The sequence below is a fragment of the Acomys minous genome, assembly GCF_964271855.1.
Source record: "Acomys minous genome assembly, chromosome: 3".
Taxonomy (NCBI): domain Eukaryota; kingdom Metazoa; phylum Chordata; class Mammalia; order Rodentia; family Muridae; genus Acomys; species Acomys minous.
In genome coordinates, this window is record NC_140485.1 from 20,338,952 (window position 1) to 20,360,963 (window position 22,012).

The following is a 22,012-nucleotide window of genomic DNA, read 5'->3' on the forward strand; positions in this document are numbered from 1 at the left end:
TGCTGGGATTAAAGGTGTGTAATTCTGTTTTTATTATCTGAACTCCCATACTCCCCGAGGAGCTGTAGGGAGTCAGTGATTTCTTGGAGGAGGGAGGGTCCGATTCCTTTAAGGGTGTGGCCCTGGTTAGGCGACCCCATTGGTGAATTGCTCCAAATCCAGGGGTTTATGGGTAGCACAAATTGGACTTGAGGGGTCATTAAGGGGAGAGGACAGGACATAGCGGGAAGGGAAGTAGGAGGGTCTGGGAGGAGTTAGGGGGAGCAACGGCAGCTGACTGTGATACAAAGATATTGGATGAAATTCCCAAGTAATTAATAAAAATATTTAACAGTTTTATTTAAAACAAGCGTACTTAATCCATCAGTTGCGTGTTGTCATGTCATTGTCTTTTCAGTGAATGTCACTTTTGAATGATGGTGTCTTGTTTGTATAAAAACATTAAAACAAAAATTTAAAAGTATTTTGCAAAAATGCTTGTTTAGTTAGAAGTATTCATTTCTCATTGAAAAATGTAGCAATTTATTTTATTGGATATTGCTTTGACAGGCAAAAAAAAAAAATAATAATTATTATTATTATTAAGCCTTTAAAGACTTAGAATGCCCAATTTTGTTTTTTTCTTGTCCTTTTGCTAGGAACTTAGTAATGGCTCCATGGTCAGGATCACTATCCCTGAAGTGGCCACCTCGGAATTAGGTACTGTATTATTTTCGGTTTTATGAACCACACAGTTGATGGTGATGGTTGCTGTTCTTTTGTGTGTAGTCCCCATGGAGACCAGAGGAGGGCGTCAGGTCCCCTGGAACGAGAGTTGTGGATGGTTGTGAGTTGCTGTGTGGAAGCTGCAGACTGAACCCAGGTTCTCTACAGCAGTAGCTCGTGGTCTTGACTGCTGAGCCGCCCTGCAGCCTCCAGTTGCTGTTTGTAGCAGTGCTTCCTCTGCAACATCTGGTTTATTTGTACTTTGTTTTCAGCCGTAACACACTTGCTTATTTGGTTTTGTAAGATTCGTTGCTGTCTGCGTCTAGTCTCTGCAATGTTTGTCCTCATACAGCAGACTGATGAGGGCAAGGCTGCTGCTAAAGATGGAGTCAGTGGCAGTGGTGGAGGGGAGGGAACCAAGTGAAAGCTGTTACTCTCTGGAGGGACTCCCATCAGCAGATCCGTGCTGTGTGCAGCAGGCAGTGCTCTTGGCTCTCTCCACTGTAACTGATGTTCACATCAGTGACTTGGCAGCATAAGAATAGTCTATATTTTATAGCGTTTGCCTCACCCATTTATGGCATGGTGAGGGAAGACATTTTAGAAATTAAAAGTTGCAGTTTTAGTTGACAGGAATGTTCACTCATTTAAAACATCTTGCTGTGTCCTGTAAGCATTTCTGCTGGTAAGCACCCATGTTCCATGTTGTGTCTACGAAAAGATTTAATTGGTATTCCATGAACATTTATTGTTGTAGAAATTAGCTATTTTTTATAGAGTACACTTTATTGAAGCTAGAACAGTTTTGAGAGTGGGAAGGGAACAGTTAAGTGTTAAAGCAGTGGTTGTAATCAGGATTCTCTCAGGTGAAGTGGGTGGTGTACTCGCATCATTTCTATTCCAAAATTAGGCATCTGGCAGCTGTCTTGGGATTGCCTGTGATCCCTGTTGAGTTCAGTAGTTGGCGTAAAGTGACTGATGCTGAAGAGGCAATGTGTGGGCCTGATTGACTCCTTAATGACAGCTCTATTCTTCCAGGGACTGGCTTTGACATAGTAGCAATTTGAACTTTTCCCATTTGAAAAGGGGAGGGAAACACATACATAGACAGCGTACTAAAATCGATGTTTGCTTTTAATAGTACAAACGTGCCTGCAAGCAATTAAGTTCATCCTGCCAAAGGAGGTCGCAGTCCAGGTGCTCGTCAAGTGGTACAATGTCCACAGCGCCCCAGGAGGACCCAGCTATCACTCAGAGTGGAACTTGTTTGTGATTTGTCTCTTGAACATGATGGGTTATAACACAGACCGCTTAGCATGGACCCGAAGCGTAAGTACGGTTGGTTTCTTCATCTGTTCTGTTCTGAATGCAACACTCGAGGGACCTAGCAGACAGACTTAGTAATAGCTGTGCCTTGTTCCTGGTGTTGGAATCTTACTCCGGCTTTCTGTACTCATACATCATGAGACAAATACTCATAGGGGTTGAGTCTTTATAATGTGTTAAAGCACATTGTACCTTTTCTCTCTTTTTAAAGTCAAGGTCCTGCTGTGTATATAGCTCAGCCTGCTCTTGGTCACCACCTTCCTGACTCTTCCAGGGGTTGGGATTGCAGTCGTGTGTTACTAAAGCCTGATTTTGACCTTTTCTCAGTTCATCTTTGTCAAATGACTATAAAGTAGTGCTCTGGGTTTCGTTGGTAGGTGAATCGGAACTCTCACAGACAGGCACTTTGCTCATTTGAAGTGCTTCAGTCTGAGGACACCGTTGGTGCTGTCAGCTGTGTGCTACCCTCAGACTCTGAGGCTTTCTCCCGTTCCCCCCCACCCCCCACCCCGCAGACCCCATAGGTGATGATCTAGAACGACAGCAGCAGAATGCCTTCAGTGTGGGTGTGTGCTCTGTTGGAGACCACTCTCCAGATTGCTATGCTTGGAACAGTGAAGAAGTCAGTGTAGGAGATGCTTAGCCTTTGTCCCCAAAACTCAGATGTACTCGCCTGTGTATTTTGGCCTGGTGCTAGTAGTTCCACTAAAAAAAAAAAAAAAAAAAAAAAAGATTTTTCTTCTTCATTACGACAGTGTATCTTCTCACTGAGGTAGATTTGGAAAATGGAGGAAGAAGCAGGCAGTTATCCCCTACTCCTTGGAACAGCTGCTATAGACATTTTTAATGGTGCCTTTTACATAAAACCTTCCATCTTATCTTATCTAAACAAATAGCTAGTATTTGGGCCTTATTGGAAAAGTTATTTTATGTTGAGTAATTTGCCAGTGGTTTTTTTTATACATAAGTTATTAATCATGTGTCTAGTTATTTCTCAAGAAACAAATCTTTAAGAGATCAAGCCGGATAACATTTGGAAGGGGTGCCCAGTCAACATTCTTGCAAGCTTTGTTTAGAAGTGCCCATTACCACATTGATTGGTTGTGATGTCGTGACCCTTTGCAGGGTGGGGGTAGTAGCATCTTATTTCTGTATAAGTGGGGATGCTTGTCTTTTCCCAGGCTCTCACTCGTCAACCAGGAATAAAGTATAGTGAGGCCTTGAGTAGCTATTTGGAGCCTTTCGCTTGTGTTTGCTCCCTTCTCAGCTCAGTAGCCTGATAAAGTCAGGTCACTTTAGTCAGTCCTCACTGCTTCGGGATATAAGCCATGGACTTGCACTGTGTCCTGTGAGCCCACCCCCTTGTCATCTTTGCCGGCCACCCTGACTGGCCCTCTCTTCTGTCCCCCAAGCTTTCCAAGTGTGGTCTACACTCAGGCATCTGCACTTGCTTCCTTTACAGAAAATGCTTCCTTCTGACAAGGCATGCTTGGCCTATAGGCTTCACTGCAGCACCGCTTGCCGTGTCTGTTACACGTGCCTGTGTCCTTCTCTCTGTTTGCCTGTCAGCACATCTGTTAAGTATAGTTTACTTCCTGTGTCCTTCCCTCCTCTACTGGAGTGGAAGGTGTAGGGAGCAAGGAGTTCTGCTCAGCTTTGTTCACTGTCCTGTGGCGCATGGCTTAGGTGTGCTCAGTGAACAGTTACTGCAGTGAGTGCCCTCAGTACTGAGTTTGGTCTGTTGAATGTAGTGTACTTAAGAAAAGTTTTCCAGTGAGAGCAGAGCTGACTTTTATTCTAAGTGATTGTGGCACAGTGGTTGCCTCCTCCTGCTTAATCACATAGAGAAAGAGCAAAAAGATTTAAAAATCATGACTATGTATCCTTTGACTTTTTTGTTTTTGTTTTTGTTTTTCGAGACAGGGTTTCTCTGTTATCTTGGCTGTCCTAGACTCACTTTGTAGATCAGGCTGGCCTTGAAATCACATCAATTCGCCGGCCTCTGCCTCCCTAGTGCTGGGATTGAAGATGTGTGCCACCATGCCCAGCTTCCTTTGACTTTTTTAAATATGTAGCTAACCAGTGGAGCTTGTTGACAGTCATGAGCCTCTGTTCTCACAGAGTGGTTAGCAAACCAGCTCATCCCATATTTTCATTGGTGGGAAGGACTGAACTCATGCACTTCCATGTTGCATGGTGGTCCAGAGTGAGAAGAAATTCCCTTTAAAACAAAATCCAGATGAATCTTAGTGTATGTGCAAGCTAGTCCTGAGCCGTGGTCAAGCAACTCTCCAGCCATAGCCTCTCTAGTCAGTAGAACTGTAGGTTTGCTGGACTCGCCAGCTTGGAAGTCAGTTCTCAAGGCCAGATCACTTTGACACTTATTAAATGGGCCATACATTGAACTTCTGTCATCCTTTATTTTAGATCAAAGCGTGGCATGAAGTGGTCCTCGGTGGCCAGTGACTTTCATGGTGCTCGGTTTCTCTTTAGTCCAGACTTACTAATTTTTTGTTTTCATTTCTGTAACATGGTAGAGAGAAGTAATGACTCCTTATGTGATTTTTGGTATTCTCTTGTGTGGATGTAATTTTTATCTTCAGAGAAGGAGAGAAAAAGAAATGACCGTTACTGTACCTCTGAGCCCAGGCACTGTGCTGAATGTTTTACTACACGATTTAGCCCAGGATCACTTAGAAGAGCTTTATACTATACTTCCTAGTGAAAAAAAGAGTGTTAGTGACTTTCTTCAGTTTCTGTACTTAGCAGAATGGATATTATTATTATTATAATTTATTCAGATTACATCCCGATTGTTATCCCCTCACATGTATCTTTTTGTTCCTACCCTTCCTCCCTCCTCCACCCTACTCCCTTCCCCTAGACCTCTGACAGAAGGGGGCTCCTTCCCTGCCATCTGACCACAGCCTAGCAGGTCTTATCCGCATAGCCTGCTTCCCCTTCCTCTGTGTGCTGCTGGGCCTCCCCACCAAGGGGAACTGGTCAGCTCCCCACCAGAGTTCGTGCCAGGGGCAGTCCTCCACTCCCCCCACAAAAGTGGAGAACGAGCTGTCTATTAGCTAGATCTGAACAGGGGGTCTGGGATTACAGTATGCATTGTCTGAATTCTTAACATGAACTGGTAAACAGTAATAAAGTCATGACTTTGTCTTCTGCCTTGGGGTTACTTTTCAGTTCGACTTTGAAGGATCACTTTCCCCAGTCATTGCACCCAAAAAAGCGAGGCCTTCTGATACTGGATCTGATGATGTAAGCATTGTTATCTCTTGCTAATGTTACTGATTTGTGGAGACTTGTACTGATGTTCCATGTCTGGTATTCCTATCAGTTTGCCAGTTTGCCAGTATCTTTTGCTTTATTTTACCTCTGAGTACATTATTTTGAAGGATAGAATCTGTTAGGTTTTCTATCATTTATTTACTTATGTCTTTAATCATATAAAAACTACTATTGCTGCATGATTTCAGTGTGGACTTGTAGGTATGTATGGTAATTGATCAAACTATTTGACAGCATTTACCTTTTATGTAGCATTGCTCTGGCTTAGGCTTAAATAGGCTTATTCCGAAGTGGCCCAGAGCACAGGACATTTCATACTGTCTGTGTCATTTGTAACTATTCTTTTCCCCCTTTTCCTCCAGCAAGCCCTGTCTTGAATTTTTTGACCACGTGATAGTTATGCCTGTTGTAGAATTTGATATAAATGAAATAATACAGTCTGTATTCTGGTATATTAAAGTTTCTTTTTCTTTCTTTCTTTCTTTCTTTCTTTCTTTCTTTCTTTCTTTCTTTCTTTCTTTCTTTCTTTCTTTTCAAGACAGGGTTTCTCTGTGTAGCCTAGGTTTGCCTGGACTTTGTAGACCAGGCTGGCCTCGAACTCATAGAGATCTGCCTGCCCATGCCACCCAAGTGCGCCACCATGCCCGGCCTATATAAAGTTTCTTTCATTCAGCATACTATATTGCTGATTCATCCATGATGGTCTAAGTATCTGTTGTGTGTTCATTTTTATTATATTCCTTCTGTTGATAGGTGTATGAGGCTGTTTCCAGTTAGTTTTTGTCTTTGAGTGAAGGTACCTATGGGGTCCAGAGATGTCGAATTCCCTGTTGGAATTACAAGTGGTTGTGAAACATCGAATGTGGGTGCTGGCAATCACACTCAGGTCCTTTGCAAGAGTAGTTTGTACTCTTAGCATTGGTGAACCTCTCCAGCCTCCTGCTGTTTGCTTGTTTGTGGGTTTTGTTTTTGTTGTTGTTTTTTCTAGACGGCTTTCTCTATGTAGCCTTGGTTGTCCTGGAGCTCTCACTGTAAACCCGGCTGGCCTTGAACTCACAGAGACCAGCCTGCCTCTGCCTCCCGAGTGCTGGCATTAAAAGCATGCATTACCATGTCCCGTCATCCCTGGCGTTATTTTCAGTGACATTTTCAAGAGGCATTATATAAATAATCACTGTCCTCTGTTTCTTCTTAGGACTGGGAGTACTTACTGAATTCAGACTACCATGACAATGTCGAGTCTCATCTTCTGAACAGATCTCTCTGTCTGAGTGCTTTGGAGATTTCTAAGGCGAGAGATGAAGATGTGCCGCAGAACCTCAGTCTGGATTCTTCTGCTCTGCTCTTTGCTCACATCCCGGCCATTTTCTTTGTTCTTCACCTGGTTTATGAAGAGCTCAAGTTGAACACTCTAATGGGGGAAGGGATTTGCTCCCTCGTTGACCTCCTGGTTCAGTTGGCGAGGTAGGGGTTGTCAGGAACTGCAGGAGGCCTCGGAGGACTTGCCCCCTGTGATAGGTCATAGCAGCCTCCTCAGGGGACACACTCTGCAGGCTGCCCTTCTCAGGCCACCACAGCACAAAACAGTTGATGCTGCTTACGTGTGTGCCTGCGGCCATCCTGGGAATTTTCGTTTTTATCTTAAGATTCAGTGAAAGTGAGAAGGAACAGGGTGACGGTGGCCTGCCTGGGCTTTCTGTTCTGACAAGCTGCTTGGCTGCACCCTGCGTCTGTGTTCTGTCATGGTGCCCACAGTCACATGGTGCTTTCCCTTGGAAAATGTGGCTGTGGATGAAGTACCAAATGCTTGTCCTGCGTGGCCGTGGGGAAACTGTCCCACTTGTGTGTGGCAAGAATGGCAGTGTTGCGTTAGCCCCTGTGCTCTGGTTTCTTGCAAAGAGTAGGTGGCTCTCACAGTATAACACCTTGTTTGGTCATGCTTACTGTTGTTTGGACTTTGCGACCCTCGGTGACAACTAAGTTAAAGTTGGCATTTCAGCCTCTTAATTAAGACGATAGCACATTTTCTGACTGCTGTGATCCAGAGGATCCTGAAATACTTTTCTAAAACATGGCATGTTTATTTGATGATCCATTTCCCTAAGGACAGATCATTGCCATCACAAACGCCATTTTGTAATTTAGTTTTTCCAAACCCTGATCCTGGCTTTCTGAAATACATAGCAGCTGTCCCTGTAACTATGGCCAGCCTCAAACTTCTGAGGCTTCTGCCACCACCTTTCAGTGTTAGGATTTCCAGATGTGTGCCACCATGCCCTGTATTTTCCACATATGTATTATTTATTCTTCAAACCCTGTAGTAGTCAGGAGTAGGGGCACATGCCTGTAATCCTAGTGCTTGGAAGACCCGGGTGGAAATGGCTGTATCTGAGGGAGACCATTCTGTGTGAAAAACAAAACAGTCAGGAAGCCTCAGAGTAAGTTAGGTGGTGCGTCTCTGTGGTCTGTGGAGCTTACTTGCTGATGATCACACAGCCAGTAAACAACAGGAAGGAGCAAGGGGGTGCTCTTTCTCTAGTTTGACCTTTGTGAAATTTGTGTAGACAGAAGGTTGGGTGTGTGACACCAGCTACACCTGGAGATACTCTAGGTTTGAAAGCTTTCCATAACTGAGCTTTTTAAATTGCACTGTTAGCTGAAGGGGCTGCTATAAGACCCTTGTTTCTGTATGTTCTTAATGTTCTAGGGACTTAAAACTGGAGCCTTACATGGATTATTACTACAGAGATTACCCCACTCTTGTCAAAACTACTGGACAAGTGTGTACAGTTGACCAAGGTGAGTGTCGACAGCACCACTGGTCTTCTCAACAGTGGATAGGCATTTTGTTGTGTCTCTCTCAGGGGACACGTTTAGCCATGCAGTTTTGAATTGGTAGCATTTGATCTCTGAGTTAAAGTAAGCTATAACTTTTTAAAAAATTAATTTATTTGTTTGCTTTACATCCTAGTGGTAGCCCCCTTCCATCCTCTCCTCCCAGGTCCCCTCCCCCCATTCCTTAGAAAAGAGGCGCCTACCCCTCTCCACCCTCCCCAGCCAGCTCATCAAGTAGCATCAGGACTCAGCCTGTCCTCTTCCCCTGTGGCCTGGCAAGGCAGCCTCGCCAGGGGGACGTGATGAAAAAGCAGCTAACAGAGTCCTTGTCAGAGACAGCCCCTGCTCCCCTTACTAGAGGACCCACATGAAGCCTGAGCTGCCCATCAGCTACATCTGTGTAGGGGGTTTAGGTCTAGTCCGGGCATGGTCCTTTGCTGGTGCTTCAGTCTCCACAAGCCTCTCTGCGCCCTGGTTAGTACACCATAACTTACTCAGTGTGTAGTCAAAACTTCCCATTCCCAAGCTTAGAGAGCTTCTAGTGTCAGAGATGCTAACCTTGGTCTGTGCTGTCCAGTTAATAGTCAGTGGTCATACATTTAGTTGCTTTTAATTAACAGTAAAAATTTAGGTCCTCAGGACTAGTCGTTACCATGTTGGGCAGCATGTAACCCACTTGTCACCACTGTCTGTCCAGACCTGAACTGAAGAGGCTCAGAGAGCAGAGCTGAATCTTCTGTGTCCCTTTGTTTTTATCTTTATAGAGCTAGGCAGAAAAAAAATTGTAAAAACAATTTTAAAAACTTGCTTTTGCGGCCTGGAGAGATGGCTCAGAGTATAAGGGCACTGACTGCTCCTCCAGAGGTCCTGAGTTCAATTCCCAGCAACCACATGGTCACTCACAGCCATCCATAATGTGATCTAGTTCCCCCTTCTGGCCTGTAGGTGTATGTGCAGGCAGAGCACTGCATACATAATAATAAATAAATCTTTAAAAAACAAAAACCTTATTTTTGCTGGGCGTGGTTGTGCACACACCCATAATCTCAGCACTCTGGGAGGCAGAGGCAGGGTGATCTCTGTGTGTTCGAGGCCAGCCTGGTCTACAAAGTGAGTCCAGGACAGCCAAGGCTACACAGAGAAACTCTGTCTTGGAAAAACAAAACAAAACAAAAAACAACAACAAACCAAACCAAAACCAAAAATCCTTTATGTTATGTATATTTTCTGTATGTGTGGTGTATATGTATATGTATGTACCATTACATATGTGTGGAGTTCAGAGAAGAACTTTCTGGAATCATTTCTCTCCTACCATGTAGATGTAGGGATAGAATTCAGGTTGTTAGGCTTGGTGGCAGGTGCCTTTACTGAGCCATTTGACCAACTCTTGGCTAGTTCATTATATATTTGTAAATAACATTACTAAATTTCTGTTTATAATGGAGTAAAATAGAAATAATTTAAATTTATGAATAATGTAATCAGCTATTTAGTATGATTTATTTTGGATAATATTGAAAATATAATTCTTGCAGTTTGAAAGGAAAAATATTGTGATGATCTTTTTTCTCTTAATGTTTTGGTGTGTCTTCATAAACATTTATGTACTTTTAAAGGCCAGATGGGATTTATGCATCATCCTTCATTTTTCACTTCTGAGCCACCAAGTATTTATCAGTGGGTGAGTTCCTGTCTGAAGGGAGAAGGAATGCCTCCCTATCCCTACCTGCCTGGGGTCTGCGAGAGGAGCAGGCTGGTGCTCTTGGTACGTATTTGCAGCATTGACTGTCTTACCTTACTTGGTTTTATTTTTCTATTAGTTTACGTTGAACACATGCACACATCTCATATGTACACATACACATATTATAGTAAAATCAGAATGTTTCTCTTCCCCCTCATATATTTCTAAACATTTCAGCAGATAAATAGTTTTATATAATTACCATTTCAATTGGAATATTAAACATTTGCAGTACTTCTCTACAAAATCCCTCTTTAAATTGTCACATGTGCCACCAGATGCTGTTGCCAACAGTCCACTGCATTGTAGCCCCATAGTTTGTCTTAGCTGATAGGTGGATTAGTTCTAGGTTTTAGCAATTGGAAGTACAGATACTCTAAATGGTCACACACAGGCTGTTACGTCAGCATAAATGTTCATTTCCTTGTGGAGAGGACTGAGGACACTGGGACTGATGGATGTACACAAGCGTGTGCGCAGCTTTACAGCACGGGCGACTATTTTCCCGAGCAGCTGTTTCACATTGCCTCCAGCTATGTTAAGAGACTGTTTCCTTCAGTTCCTGTTCATTATGTGTTACTTCAGTTTGGCTGATCTGCAGTCATCCCTCACCGTACATTTAAATTATATTTCCTAGTGACTCTGGTGATGTTTGAGAGTTCCATCTGCGGAGTTACTGTCCAGCTGTCATTTGCTGCTGCTGTCTGCTGCTTGGCACTTGATGTCATTATTCTGCCAAGAAAGCGTTTCTCTTTCTTGGTCTTTACATAGCATCTTACTATATAGACCAGGGTGGCTTTGAACTGGTGATGTTGCCTCAGCATCCAGACTACTGGGGTCTGAGGAGAGTTCTACCCCCTGACTAACTGTGCCTTAAACTGAGGCTTTATAGCTCTTTGGCTGTCCAGCTCTTTGACCACTGGTTGTTAATGTGACCATCACTTTTTTTTGCATTTGTGCTTCTGTCAAAAGTCCAGTGACCACTTTTTTCCAGCACTTTGGGGAAACTGCTTTCTTAGCTCATTGATCTGTGTGCTCTCCGCATTGTCTTGGTTGCTCAGGTTTCATAGTAAGTCTTAAAACTAGTTTGTGCTATTCTTCTCTCCGTTAGTGCTCTGTTTAGAAGTTGTCTTAACAGTTTTTAACCTTTGCCTATTTTAGAATTAGTTTTTACCTATGGTTATTAAGAGTCCTGCTGAAATATTTTTAAAAGAAGTATCTTTATTTTTGGACTGTCGTTCATCTTGAAATGTTACTATGAGCCTCAGACCTGCGTATAGAACCACAGGGCGTTGGTAAAGGTGTGTTCTTTGCCACATACGCTCTGTTTCTTGATGTTGGACCAGTGAGCGTATCGGCCTCTTAGGGTCTTTCCAGAATTGGGGTCTTCCCAGGCATACAAGAGACTCCTACTGCTTTTAGCCCCTCTTCTGAAAGTTAGAAAACTATAAATCTTCTTTCATCTTGCCCCCCTCTGTTACGTTCCCGTCTGCTTCTTGTTAAACAGGGCTTTCTCAGTCCTCAGTGGCTCCAGGTAGGCGTGCGTACACAAGGGTGGCTCTGTGTCGTGTTTTTTCATTCACCATGTAGTCATTACCACCATCTATCTCCCCCTGAGAAGCAGCTTAGGGGAGAAGGGCTTGTTTGGCTCACATTCCAGGCTACAGCCCGTCACTGCGCAGAAGCCAGGGCGGCAGGAGACTGAAGCAGCTAGTTACACACTCCACAGTCAAGAGCAGAAACCACTGACCTGAGGCATACGTGCTTAGTCTGCTCTGAGTTATGTGCTCTGGGATCCTCTGCCTAGGGATGGTCCCACTGAAGACTGCATCAGTTAACACAATCATGAGAATCCCCCAGACATGTGCAGGGGCTAGCCTTAATCTAGACAATTACAAGTGTGCCCAGAAGCCTCCCTCCTGGGTGCTGAGTTGACAGTACTCCCATAACCCAGGCTGACCTGGACCGTGCACCACTGAACAGTGCTTTTCTATTCCTCCTCCCTTTGTTCTCTGTTAACCTTGGTCTGGTTGGTTCTGTGAATTTGCCTAATTTATATACCTCCTGTTAGAATACTGCTGTAGCCCTTTGGGGTTTTGAGTGACTCATGGGAATACTTATAAATAAGGATATTGTAGCCTCATTGTTCATACAGTTTGAGACTGTTTATGACAGTTAACAGCTTAAAATAAGTGTGTATAATTCAACAGTGTAGTAGACGTGTGTCGTGTCTCCCTCACCCACCTATCCACGCACCTTTGTTGACCAGAGGTCTTATATTTTAGAGAGTTATTACCTCCTGGGGCAGGAGAGATGGCTCAGTGGGTGAAGTGTTTGCCATGTAAGCATGGCTAGTTTGGATGCCCAGAATCCATGTAAAGCTGCATGCTGTAGTGTATATCTCTACTCTCAGAGTGCCCACAGGAAAAGTGGGGGGCAGAGATAGGAGGAACCCCACAAGCTTGCAGGTCCTGGTTTACACAGTAGTGAGTAAGAGCCCTGGCATGGGGTGCGCTGAAGAGATGGCGCAGTGGCTGACATCACTGGGCTGCTCTTCCAAAGCGCCCATCACTAAGAGACCCTGCCACAAGCCAGGTAGAAGACAAGCACCAACATCTGAGTTTGTCCTCTGGCCTGCACATGTGTGCTGTGCCATGCACATATCTGTACGCACACATGAACACTCAACAGAAACACGCATGCACATATACACCAAACACACTCTACAGAAATCATTTTCTAGTGGGTGATCTTATGTCATTTGAACTCTTTTGTAATGTTTCTTGTTACTGTTTTTGAGTAAACACATTTCTAAATAAATTAAAGGCTACACGAGATACTTTTGGATAGCTCTACTGTTCGACATTGTTAGGCTGTGACTTGGTACCTACAACAATAATTAAAACCCTGAGGTACAGAACAACCAAAACTCTGACTTTGCTTATGGGGATATAAGAATGCTCCAAAGTTTGTAAATTTTAACATGTGTCTACCATAAGCCAGAGCAAGGTCTATGTGGCTACACAAAGACCTGAGTGTGAAGGCATGAAGCTGTTTCCTTATCATTGATGGAAACTGGCAACAGCCTGTGTTTCTGTCAATTAAATTGAAATAATTAATTTTGTTTGTGTGGGTCTTTTGCTTGCAAGTCTACTATGTACCATGTGCATGCAGTGCCCATGGAGGCCAGAAGACACTGGCTCTCCTAGAACTGGAGTGACAGATGGTTGAGAGGCACCGTGTGGTACTGAGAATTGAACCTGTGTCCTGTGGAAGAGCAACCAGCTCCCTTAATCACTGAATCACCTCTCCAGCCCATGTTCATCAATTCTTGAGCGGATGTACTAAGCCGGTACATCTCTGTAACAGATACTACCCAGCAGTAGAGAGGACCAAACTACTGATTGTAGCATAAGAAAGCTGAGTCTTATGTCTGCGCTGTGTTGAAAAATGGACCTAGGAAGGCTCTGTGCTGTGTGACCCCGTTTACATCACGTAGGACAGATGAGCTAGCAGGCAGGAGAACAGACGAGTTATTTCTACCATTTGTGTAGAGGGGTTGCTGACAGCATGAGGGGTATTTGAGGGGTGATGCAGCTTTTCTGTGTTGGACATGATAGTAGTCACAGGTTGTATGGCATTTGTCCAGATTCAGTGCTGCACATCTGAACTGTGAGTCTTGCCACGTTACGTTTCCCTTTCTTCATTTACTTCCGTGGTTTGATAAGAGCAGGTTCATCTGGGTGTGGGGGCTTTCCCGTAATCCCAGCCCTAGGGAGTCAGAGGCAGGGGGCTCTGTAGTTCAAGGCTAGCCTCAGATGCATGGGGAGTTTGAGGCCACCCTGGGCTATATGATACCCTGCTTCACAAACATCAATAACCAAAACAACTGGAAATGAAAAGTAAACAAAGAAGTAACAGGTTCCTTTTCTCCCCGCAGAGTGTCGCGCTCTACATCCTGGGTGATGAGAGCTGCATTGCCGATGAAGACGCCCAGTACTTATCCAGAGTGACCTTAAGTAAGTTGTCGCAGCGTCTGGCCCCTGCCAGTGGAGTGCTAAAATATTTGTGAGCGCCTGCCTTAGAGACCACATCTTGCTTCTTTTATTACTATTCAGTCTGCAGCCACATTTCAGATACCAGGCCACTTAAAATCTGACATTCTCAGCTTCTGCTGCCCATGTGGCTGTGTAGACTGTTAGTCCAAAGGAAATGCTGTCCTTTCCTGCTTGCTACAGCACTACTTGCTTTATTATTTTTAATGAGTTTTTTGTTAATGAATTCTTGCTTTTCTTACCAGGATGTCTATCAAAATAAAGTTTTCATTTGTTGCCTTTTAGCCCCCCAAAAGCCACAAGCAGAACAAGAGGAAAACAGGTAATTTGTTTCAGACTGTGCTTTTATGTTTAAAATCGGAAGCAGCATTCAGTGTTTGTGTGTAACATTCTTTTCTTTTGTTCTTGGTAGGTTTACTTTCCGGCATTCTGCTTCAGTGTCTAGTCTAGCTGAAAAATTAGTTGTCTGGATGACCAGTGTAGGTAAGAGCTACGTGGTCATCGCAGGATGAGGCCCTGCTTCCTGCTCTCACCGGAAGTGGGAAGGGCGAGGGGAGAGGCTTTGGTTTCTGCAAAGGCTGAAGACTCAGATACTGTTCATCAAGTTGTGCTTCCGAAACGTCCTGCAGAAGAGTAGCTGCGACACCAGCCCTTTACAGCTCAGGGCTTTAGAAATCCTAATTTTTCATTCCCTGTGGATCAGTGGAGGCTGCAGCTCTGCAAATTGGCCTCAGAATGGCAAACTTTAGTTGGTGTGCATCTAAGTGTGAAGCTGTTCCTGGACAGCACTTCAGAATGTTCTCTCAAATGGGAGAGGCCAGAGTCAGGCACGGTGATGAGCTGCAGCTAATAAGAGGGGAGGAAAAGTCATTGTTTCTTAGTCCAACTGCCCTCCCTCCTGGGTTTAAAAGTGTAGCATACATAGGGGGAAGAAGTCTCCCTCAATCACAGACATAGGGGAGGGGAGAAGGGGGGAAGTGGGAGGGAGGGAGGAATGGGAGGAAACAGGGGAAGGGCTAACAATCAAGATGTAATATGAATAAATTAATTTAAAAAAAAAATAAAAATAAAAAAACAAACAAACTGGGCAACAACAAAAAGCAAAAAGCTACCTGCCAGCAGTGGTGTTGCACACCTTTAATCACAGCACTCAGGTGGAAGGGGCTGGCAGATGTCTCTGAGCTTGACGCCAGCCTTGTCCACATAGTGAGTGCCAGGCCAACTAGGGCTGTGCCATGAGACCCTGCTCCCTGCTGGGGAAAAAGTTACTCAAATGAGTTTATGACAAAAAAAAAATTGAGACTGTTGTACAAGGTAGTACCTTAAAAAGCAGTGCTTCAAGTAAGACACAGGTGTTTCTTGATTCTTACCTGGGGTATGATCTCAGGGAAGGTCTACATGGTTCATTTTTATATGACACATTGAAAAATAACAATAGCCGGGCGGTGGTGGCGCACGCCTTTAATCCCAGCACTCGGGAGGCAGAGGCAGGAGGATCACTGAGTTGGAGGCCAGCCTGGTCTTCAAAGTGAGTCTAGGATATCCAAGACTACACAGAGAAACCCTGTCTCAAAAAAAAAAAAAAAAAAGTGAACAAAGAAAAGAAAAACAACGAGAGTTGTTTTACAGTATACATATATAACATGTAAATGAAAAATATTGAATGAATTCTGTCTGTTGTATGTCACTTAATACTTAACAAAAGTTATTCCTATATAAGGAATTTTTTTGTTTTGTTTTGTTTTTTGTTTTTTTGAGACAGGGTCTCTCTGTGTAGCCTTGGCTGTCCTGGTCTCACTTTGTAGACCAGGCTGGCCTCGAACTCACAGCGATCCACCTGCCTCTGCCTCCCGAGTGCTGGGATTAAAGGCGTGCGCCACCACACCCGGCTCAAGGAAATATTTTTGCTTCAATAATTAATCACCTTTTATCTCATTAAATAAGGGATAATTCGTCCACATTGAAACAAAATATGACCAGTGTAGCTAGTCTGCTGCCCTTGCTTATATGCTACCTTTGTCTTGCTTTTTTCAGTTAATTGTCTTTGTATTTTGCTTGGGAATGTTTTGAGTGTTTTGTGTATGTACATGCAAATACCACATTTACCTGAGCTGATTCATGTAAGGCATTTACTGAAGACAGACAATAGGATTTGCCTCCTCCCCTTTAACTCCTACAATGAAATTAAGTTCCTATTTTTATTCCTATCTTGATGCACATGTGCACAGTGCTTTTTGTGGCTGTGATGGACCAGAGTTGTGGAGTATCTTTTCATACCAACTCCCAAAGTAATGGCTACCAGTTTGCAGCACTGTCAGCTGTGGCTGAGAAGTCCTTTTGTTTCCTGTCCGGCTAGCTCTTAGTATTGGTTGACTCCAGAGTCTGATGACTCACAGTTAGAGGATGATTGGGGATGTGGCAGATCTAACTGAAAAGCGTCTCTCCCTTTGTCTCACTCTAAGGATTCACCTTAAGAGATTTGGAGACTCTTCCCTTTGGAATTGCTCTTCCCATCCGAGATGCAATATACCACTGTCGGGAGCAGCCTGACTCAGACTGGTCAGAAGCAGTTTGTCTCTTGATTGGACGTCAGGATCTTTCCAAGCAGGCTTGTGAAGGAAATTTACCCAGAGGCAAATCCGTGAGTATCAACATAGGAAGCTCAGTGTGGGAATGATTGTCATTTCCCTTTGCGTCTTTACATTTTGGTAGCTGTGCGTATCAGTTTACCGTTTATGTAAGGAGCCAGATGGAGTTTGTGATTGAACATGTGAGCTGTGCACTTAGTGACTGTCCTGTGTTGCGTGGACCTACCTTTGCGCAGAATCAGCATAGTTACAAGGTCAGCAAGCCACCTACCATGCCTGTTCTCCTGCTTGTACCTGTGGAAGCAGCTGATTGCTACCTAGGAAGACCCAGAGCCCGCGCACCCTCAGTTTGGCTAGCTATGATAATAACTGTTTACTTGTTCATATTTTAAGGGTTCATTTTCTTGACTTTAGTCCTTTAAATAGGTATAAATATATTTTCATAATCCCTGAACAATAGTAAACTTGAAGCCTGAGGAAGAATACTTTCTCCCTTAGGGTTAAATCTATTTCAGGATGGGTCCTAAGAAGCCTAGAAACAAGGAAAATAATTTCTTTGATTTATCATCATTGTCACCATCACAACCACTGTCATTGTCGTCATTATTTTGAGATAGAGTTTCTATGTAGACCAGGCTGGCTGGCATAGGACTCACAGAGATCCGTACCATCCTTGAGCAAGCAGTGGGTCTTCTAACCCAGGACTTGGGCCAGATTCAGTTTCCACGGGAGTCTGATCTCAGATTTGTATCTAAATAGCAACTCTAGTTGCCTTGGTGTTTGTCCTTTTTTTTTTTTTTTTTTTTTTTTTTTTTGAGACAGGGTTTCTCTGTGTAGCCTTGGCTGTCCTGGACTTGCTTTGCAGACCAGGCTGGCCTCGAACTCACAGCAATCCACTTGCCTCTGCCTCCTGAGTTCTGGGATCCACTGCTGAGCTGTGTTTGTCCTATTTTAAATCTAAAACACTCCCTTTCTTGACCAAGAACTTGGAAGACTGAGCCAGGAGAGTCACCATGAGTCCAAGGATAGCCTGAACTACATAGTAAGACCTTGTCCCAGTGCACACATGCACACATACACACATGCACACACGCACACATACATGTACACAGATTTTTGGCATTTAGATTTCTTTTGCTCCTGAGAACAATTCAGCACATAAACACTATAAATCTTAATCTATAGATTATTTTAATGTCAATCTAGGCAAGTTTATCTGAATTCAGTTTCTGAAGCTATGTGTGGCTAAATTTTAACTTGCTTCTGCTGTTTGTGTTTCTGTTCTGTAGGTTAGGGCATCCAGTCATCTAATGCTAACATGGCATGCACTCTGAGAAACATGTGCTTAATTCTGATGTGCAGGCTCAGTAGTGCTTATAGTTGGGTCGACATGCACAGGTCCTCTCTTAGGGACGCACCATCATGTATGGGCTCTTGGTGGAAGTACTGTGTGCTGCACGGTCATAGTTGTTTTAGGTTAGTTTTCATCTGGTCATATATACCATTTTTCCAGACTACCATTGCTGCCTCCACACTAAATGTCAGAATCAGAAAGCGTCAGCATTTTAATTAGGATTTAATCTTTTATTGACGTGTAAAACTTCACTTGAGAGAAGATGGAGAGTCCATGCAGTGCACATCATGTTGTAGTCAGGCTGAAGCGCGTGGGCTGGGAGCCCTGCATGGGGCCCAGCTGAGGTTCTGGGGAGCCCTGCATGGGGCCCAGCTGAGGTTCTAGGGAGCCCTGTATGAGGGCCCAGCTGAGGTTCTGGGGAGCCCTGCATGGGGGCCCAGCTGAGGTTCTGGGGAGCCCTGCATGGGGGCCCAGCTGAGGTTCTGGGGAGCCCTGCATGGGGGCCCAGCTGAGGTTCTGGGGAGCCCTGCATGGGGGCCCAGCCGAGGTTCTGGGGAGCCCTGCATGGGGGCCCAGCTGAGGTTCTGGGGAGCCCTGCATGGGGGCCCAGCTGAGGTTCTGGGGAGCCCTGCATGGGGGCCCAGCTGAGGTTCTGGGGAGCCCTGCATGGGGGCCCAGCTGAGGTTCTGAGGACAGGCTGCCTGCTCCCTTTCTAAAACCTTTATTTGAAGTGTGGTTAGAACATGGAAAATGAGACCAGTCACAGCCCAAAGTATCATGCAGCTTCCGTCAGCCTGTGCTGGGTGCCCTTCCAGGGTTATTCCTCTGCTTCTGTTGATCTTAGTGTTGAAGTAGGCTTCAGTCTAATAGTGAGTCACCTCCTCTTCTGTTTGGAATAGCTTACTTCCTTAAACAACAACAACAACAACCAGTAGTGGATTGTTTGTTTTAGTAAGTTCAGCTCCCTGACTATGAATGGCCCTGAATGTAAACTCCTTCCGTAGTTGGTAAAGAATACCTCCTAATAGGCCATACAGTACTTGAAGAAGATTTGCAGGCACTAGCTGCTTACGTGGTAGGCTTAGAGTGATAATGAGGCCAGGAGTGTGTGGCCAGCCTGGGTGACGTAGAGCTCTTCCAGTGCAGACAACAGTGTTGCGTGACTTCAGGAAGCCCACAGGTTATGCTTACCTCTAGTGTAGAGTTGTTCCGGTAGCCTCTTGGCCCTCTCAGTCTAGGCACACGATTGCTGTTGAAATCACTACAGTAAAGTCTGCTACACAGGTGCTCTCGTCAGACGTGTCTTCGGGAACGGAGGCTGAGGAGGAAGACGATGGCATGAATGACTTGAATCATGAGGTTATGTCATTAATATGGAGTGAAGATCTGCGGGTGCAGGATGTGCGGAGGCTGCTTCAGAGCGCACAGCCCGTCCGTGTCAATGTGGTGCAGTACCCGGAACTCAGTGACCATGAGTTCATTGAAGAGAAAGAAAACAGGTAAAACAGTTCATCTCCTGCCAGTTTGTTACACTGGAGACCAGGTTGTTTTCCTTTAGTGTATTAACTTTTTTTTCTTTTTTAAACTCTCTCTCTCTCTCTCTCTCAATCTCTCTCTCTCTCTCTGTGTCTGTGTGTGTGTGTGTGTGTGTGTGTGTGTGTGTGTACACTGCAGTGTGTATGTGGAGGTCAGAGGACAACTTTTAGGAGTTGGTTCTTTCGTTGTGCTAGACTTCAGGATAATCCAACTCAAGACATTAGGCGCAGTGGCCAGGGCCTGACCTCACTGAGCCAGCTTGCCAGCTTGGTGGTTAGTTTTAAATGTTAATTTGCTATAATCTAGAATTTCCTGGGAGAGAATTTAAACTGAGGACTTACTTAGATCAGGTTGCTCTGTGGGGGATTGTCTTGCTTGTTAGTTGAGCTAGGAAGACCAGCCTTGATTGGGTAGCACCATTTCATGGCCCTGAGCTGCATGAGGATGAAGCGGCTAGCTGAGCATGAGCAGACCACTGGGCAGCACAGTGCATTCTCTCTCCTGCCTTTGCCTGTGGATATGATGTGGACACTGCTTCCTGCCCTGCTCTCCTCCTTCTATAATGAACTGTAACCTGGACTTAGAAACCATATAAACCTTTTCCTGTCCAAGATGGCTTTTGGTCAGGGTATTTTTATCCCAGCCACAGAAGTGAAACTATAAAGTGTTGTTGTTAGCTTTTACATTTGAGGTACTGAAAAGTAAAAGCTAAAACAAAGCAACTTATTTTGAAGTTAAAAATCTACCTTTTATCTTAATTTTAAACCCAACACCAGGAAATAATATGGTTTTAAAATATTTTGGGCTTTTGAGGAAATAATTGTACCCTCCTTTTCTTGAAATAGAGCAGTTACTTCTGAAAAGGCAACTCTAAGAGAGTAGCAGAATTTGTAAATGAACTGTCCACTGGGCTCATGCTTCTGTGTCTTAATTCAGGAGTCGATTTTGAGGCACTTGTTTGTTAATTTTTAGTGTGGTTTAAACTTACACTGCTTGTATTAGATACTTTCTGTTGCTGTGAAAAAAAATACCTGACAAAAACAACTTAGGAAGGGAAGTTTGGAACACAGTTTCAGAAGGTGTGAGGCAGGGTGGAGGGTGGCTCCATCTGGAGGGACAGGTGTGAGGCAGCTGATTCTCCTTCCTGCCCTCCCCTGGCATCAAACTCACTAAGTTGCTTAGCTGGACTTGCTTTCCCTCTAGCCCAGGCAGGGCTTGCATTGGGCTTCTGATTTGAACAGCTGGAATTGCAGGGCGTGAGGCAGCCCAGCTTCACACTGTTTCAAGGGCAGTCGCCACTCATGCTTAGAAGAAGTCTGCTGAAAATCCTACAGGCTCTCTCACTGTTCCCTCACTACATGTCCTCAGATTATCACTTGAAATTGAGGGTAGAGCACATAGTTAGGGACAGAGGCGCTTGTAGTAAGGCCTGGCCCCATTGCTGGATGGACTGGGATAAATTCCATAACCTGTTACTTTATCTGTTGCTTCAGCTGTAATAGACATGAGCGTAACAGCTACACTTCAGCTGGTGGTGTCAAGTCAGTTCTTTATGCAGCACTTCGTAGAGCATAGTAAAGCTCACTGTGGTCGGTTCTCTTTTCTTTGTAATCTTTTAGTGCGGTGGTTCTCCACCTTCCTAATACTGCAGCGTCTTAACACACTTCTTCATGTTGTGATGACCTCCATCGTTGCTACTTCAAAACTGTACTTTTATTATTATTGTTATGAATTATGTAAATATCTCATATGCAGATGGTCTTAGGTGACCCCTGCAGAAGGGTCATTTGACTCCCCCAAAGGGGTCACAGCCCACAGGTTGAGAACTGCTGTTTTAGTATATCTGAAATCAGGATGTATCTTCTGGTCAGAAGATGTTGGTCTCGTTGGGAGCCTTCTGTTAGTGGCCTCGAGCTCCAGGGCTACAGCATTAGCGCTGTTGATTTAATGTTATGACTTTGGCAAGTGGAACTGGATAATGTATAAAGCTTTCACCAAAACATTGTATAGGCTCTAGATTCTTGAATCGGAAATTCCTACATCTCCAGTGGTACTGCTGGAGTCCCAAGGAATATTAGCATCCTCGCTAAGGAGCTGGAGAAGCAGTGCAATTTATATAATTAGGGAGAAATCAGCTTAATGAATTTTCTTGTCTGCAGAGAGTATAAGCCCTTTGTCAGCCTCTGAAGATCCTTTTCTTAGTCTCAAATGCAACTTTTAGAAGCATTTCTTAGTTATAAGTTGCTACTTCCAAATTTTCTGTTAGTTTTTGTCCCAAAGGCAATGCAGAAATAAGAGTGAGATGTTAAGTTTTTCAGTGTGACTAACAGAAGCATTTTAACTGTAATGTCTCTGGTGACTGCTTCCTTCCTTTCTTTATGTACAGAACACAGAGGTAGTGGCATGCTTGGGGCAGCCCTGGTCTGAGGAGTGAGGGGGGATCTGAGTGTACTAGTGCAGCTCACCTGAAAGTAACACCAAGAGGAACCACCTGAATAACAGACAGGCGAGCATCAGTCAGAGTAGAATTTAAATTTCATGTTTTACTACCTCAGGAGAATTGGGT

At 44.3% G+C, this 22,012-nt stretch overlaps 1 protein-coding gene across 2 annotated transcripts in view; it reads left to right on the plus strand.

Annotated features, from left to right (window-relative positions):
* ANAPC1 (anaphase promoting complex subunit 1) overlaps nucleotides 1-22,012 on the plus strand; it is a 77,166-nt gene that overhangs the window by 22,290 nt on the left and 32,864 nt on the right. For both annotated transcript variants that reach the window (XM_084774589.1, XM_084774590.1), the window contains exons 16-26: nucleotides 639-699; nucleotides 1,847-2,034; nucleotides 5,227-5,301; nucleotides 6,527-6,795; nucleotides 8,039-8,130; nucleotides 9,786-9,934; nucleotides 13,854-13,932; nucleotides 14,254-14,290; nucleotides 14,381-14,451; nucleotides 16,431-16,609; nucleotides 19,195-19,409. In XM_084774589.1, coding sequence (XP_084630715.1) covers nucleotides 639-699; nucleotides 1,847-2,034; nucleotides 5,227-5,301; nucleotides 6,527-6,795; nucleotides 8,039-8,130; nucleotides 9,786-9,934; nucleotides 13,854-13,932; nucleotides 14,254-14,290; nucleotides 14,381-14,451; nucleotides 16,431-16,609; nucleotides 19,195-19,409 — 1,415 coding nt within the window. The remainder of the gene's footprint in view (nucleotides 1-638; nucleotides 700-1,846; nucleotides 2,035-5,226; nucleotides 5,302-6,526; nucleotides 6,796-8,038; nucleotides 8,131-9,785; nucleotides 9,935-13,853; nucleotides 13,933-14,253; nucleotides 14,291-14,380; nucleotides 14,452-16,430; nucleotides 16,610-19,194; nucleotides 19,410-22,012) is intronic.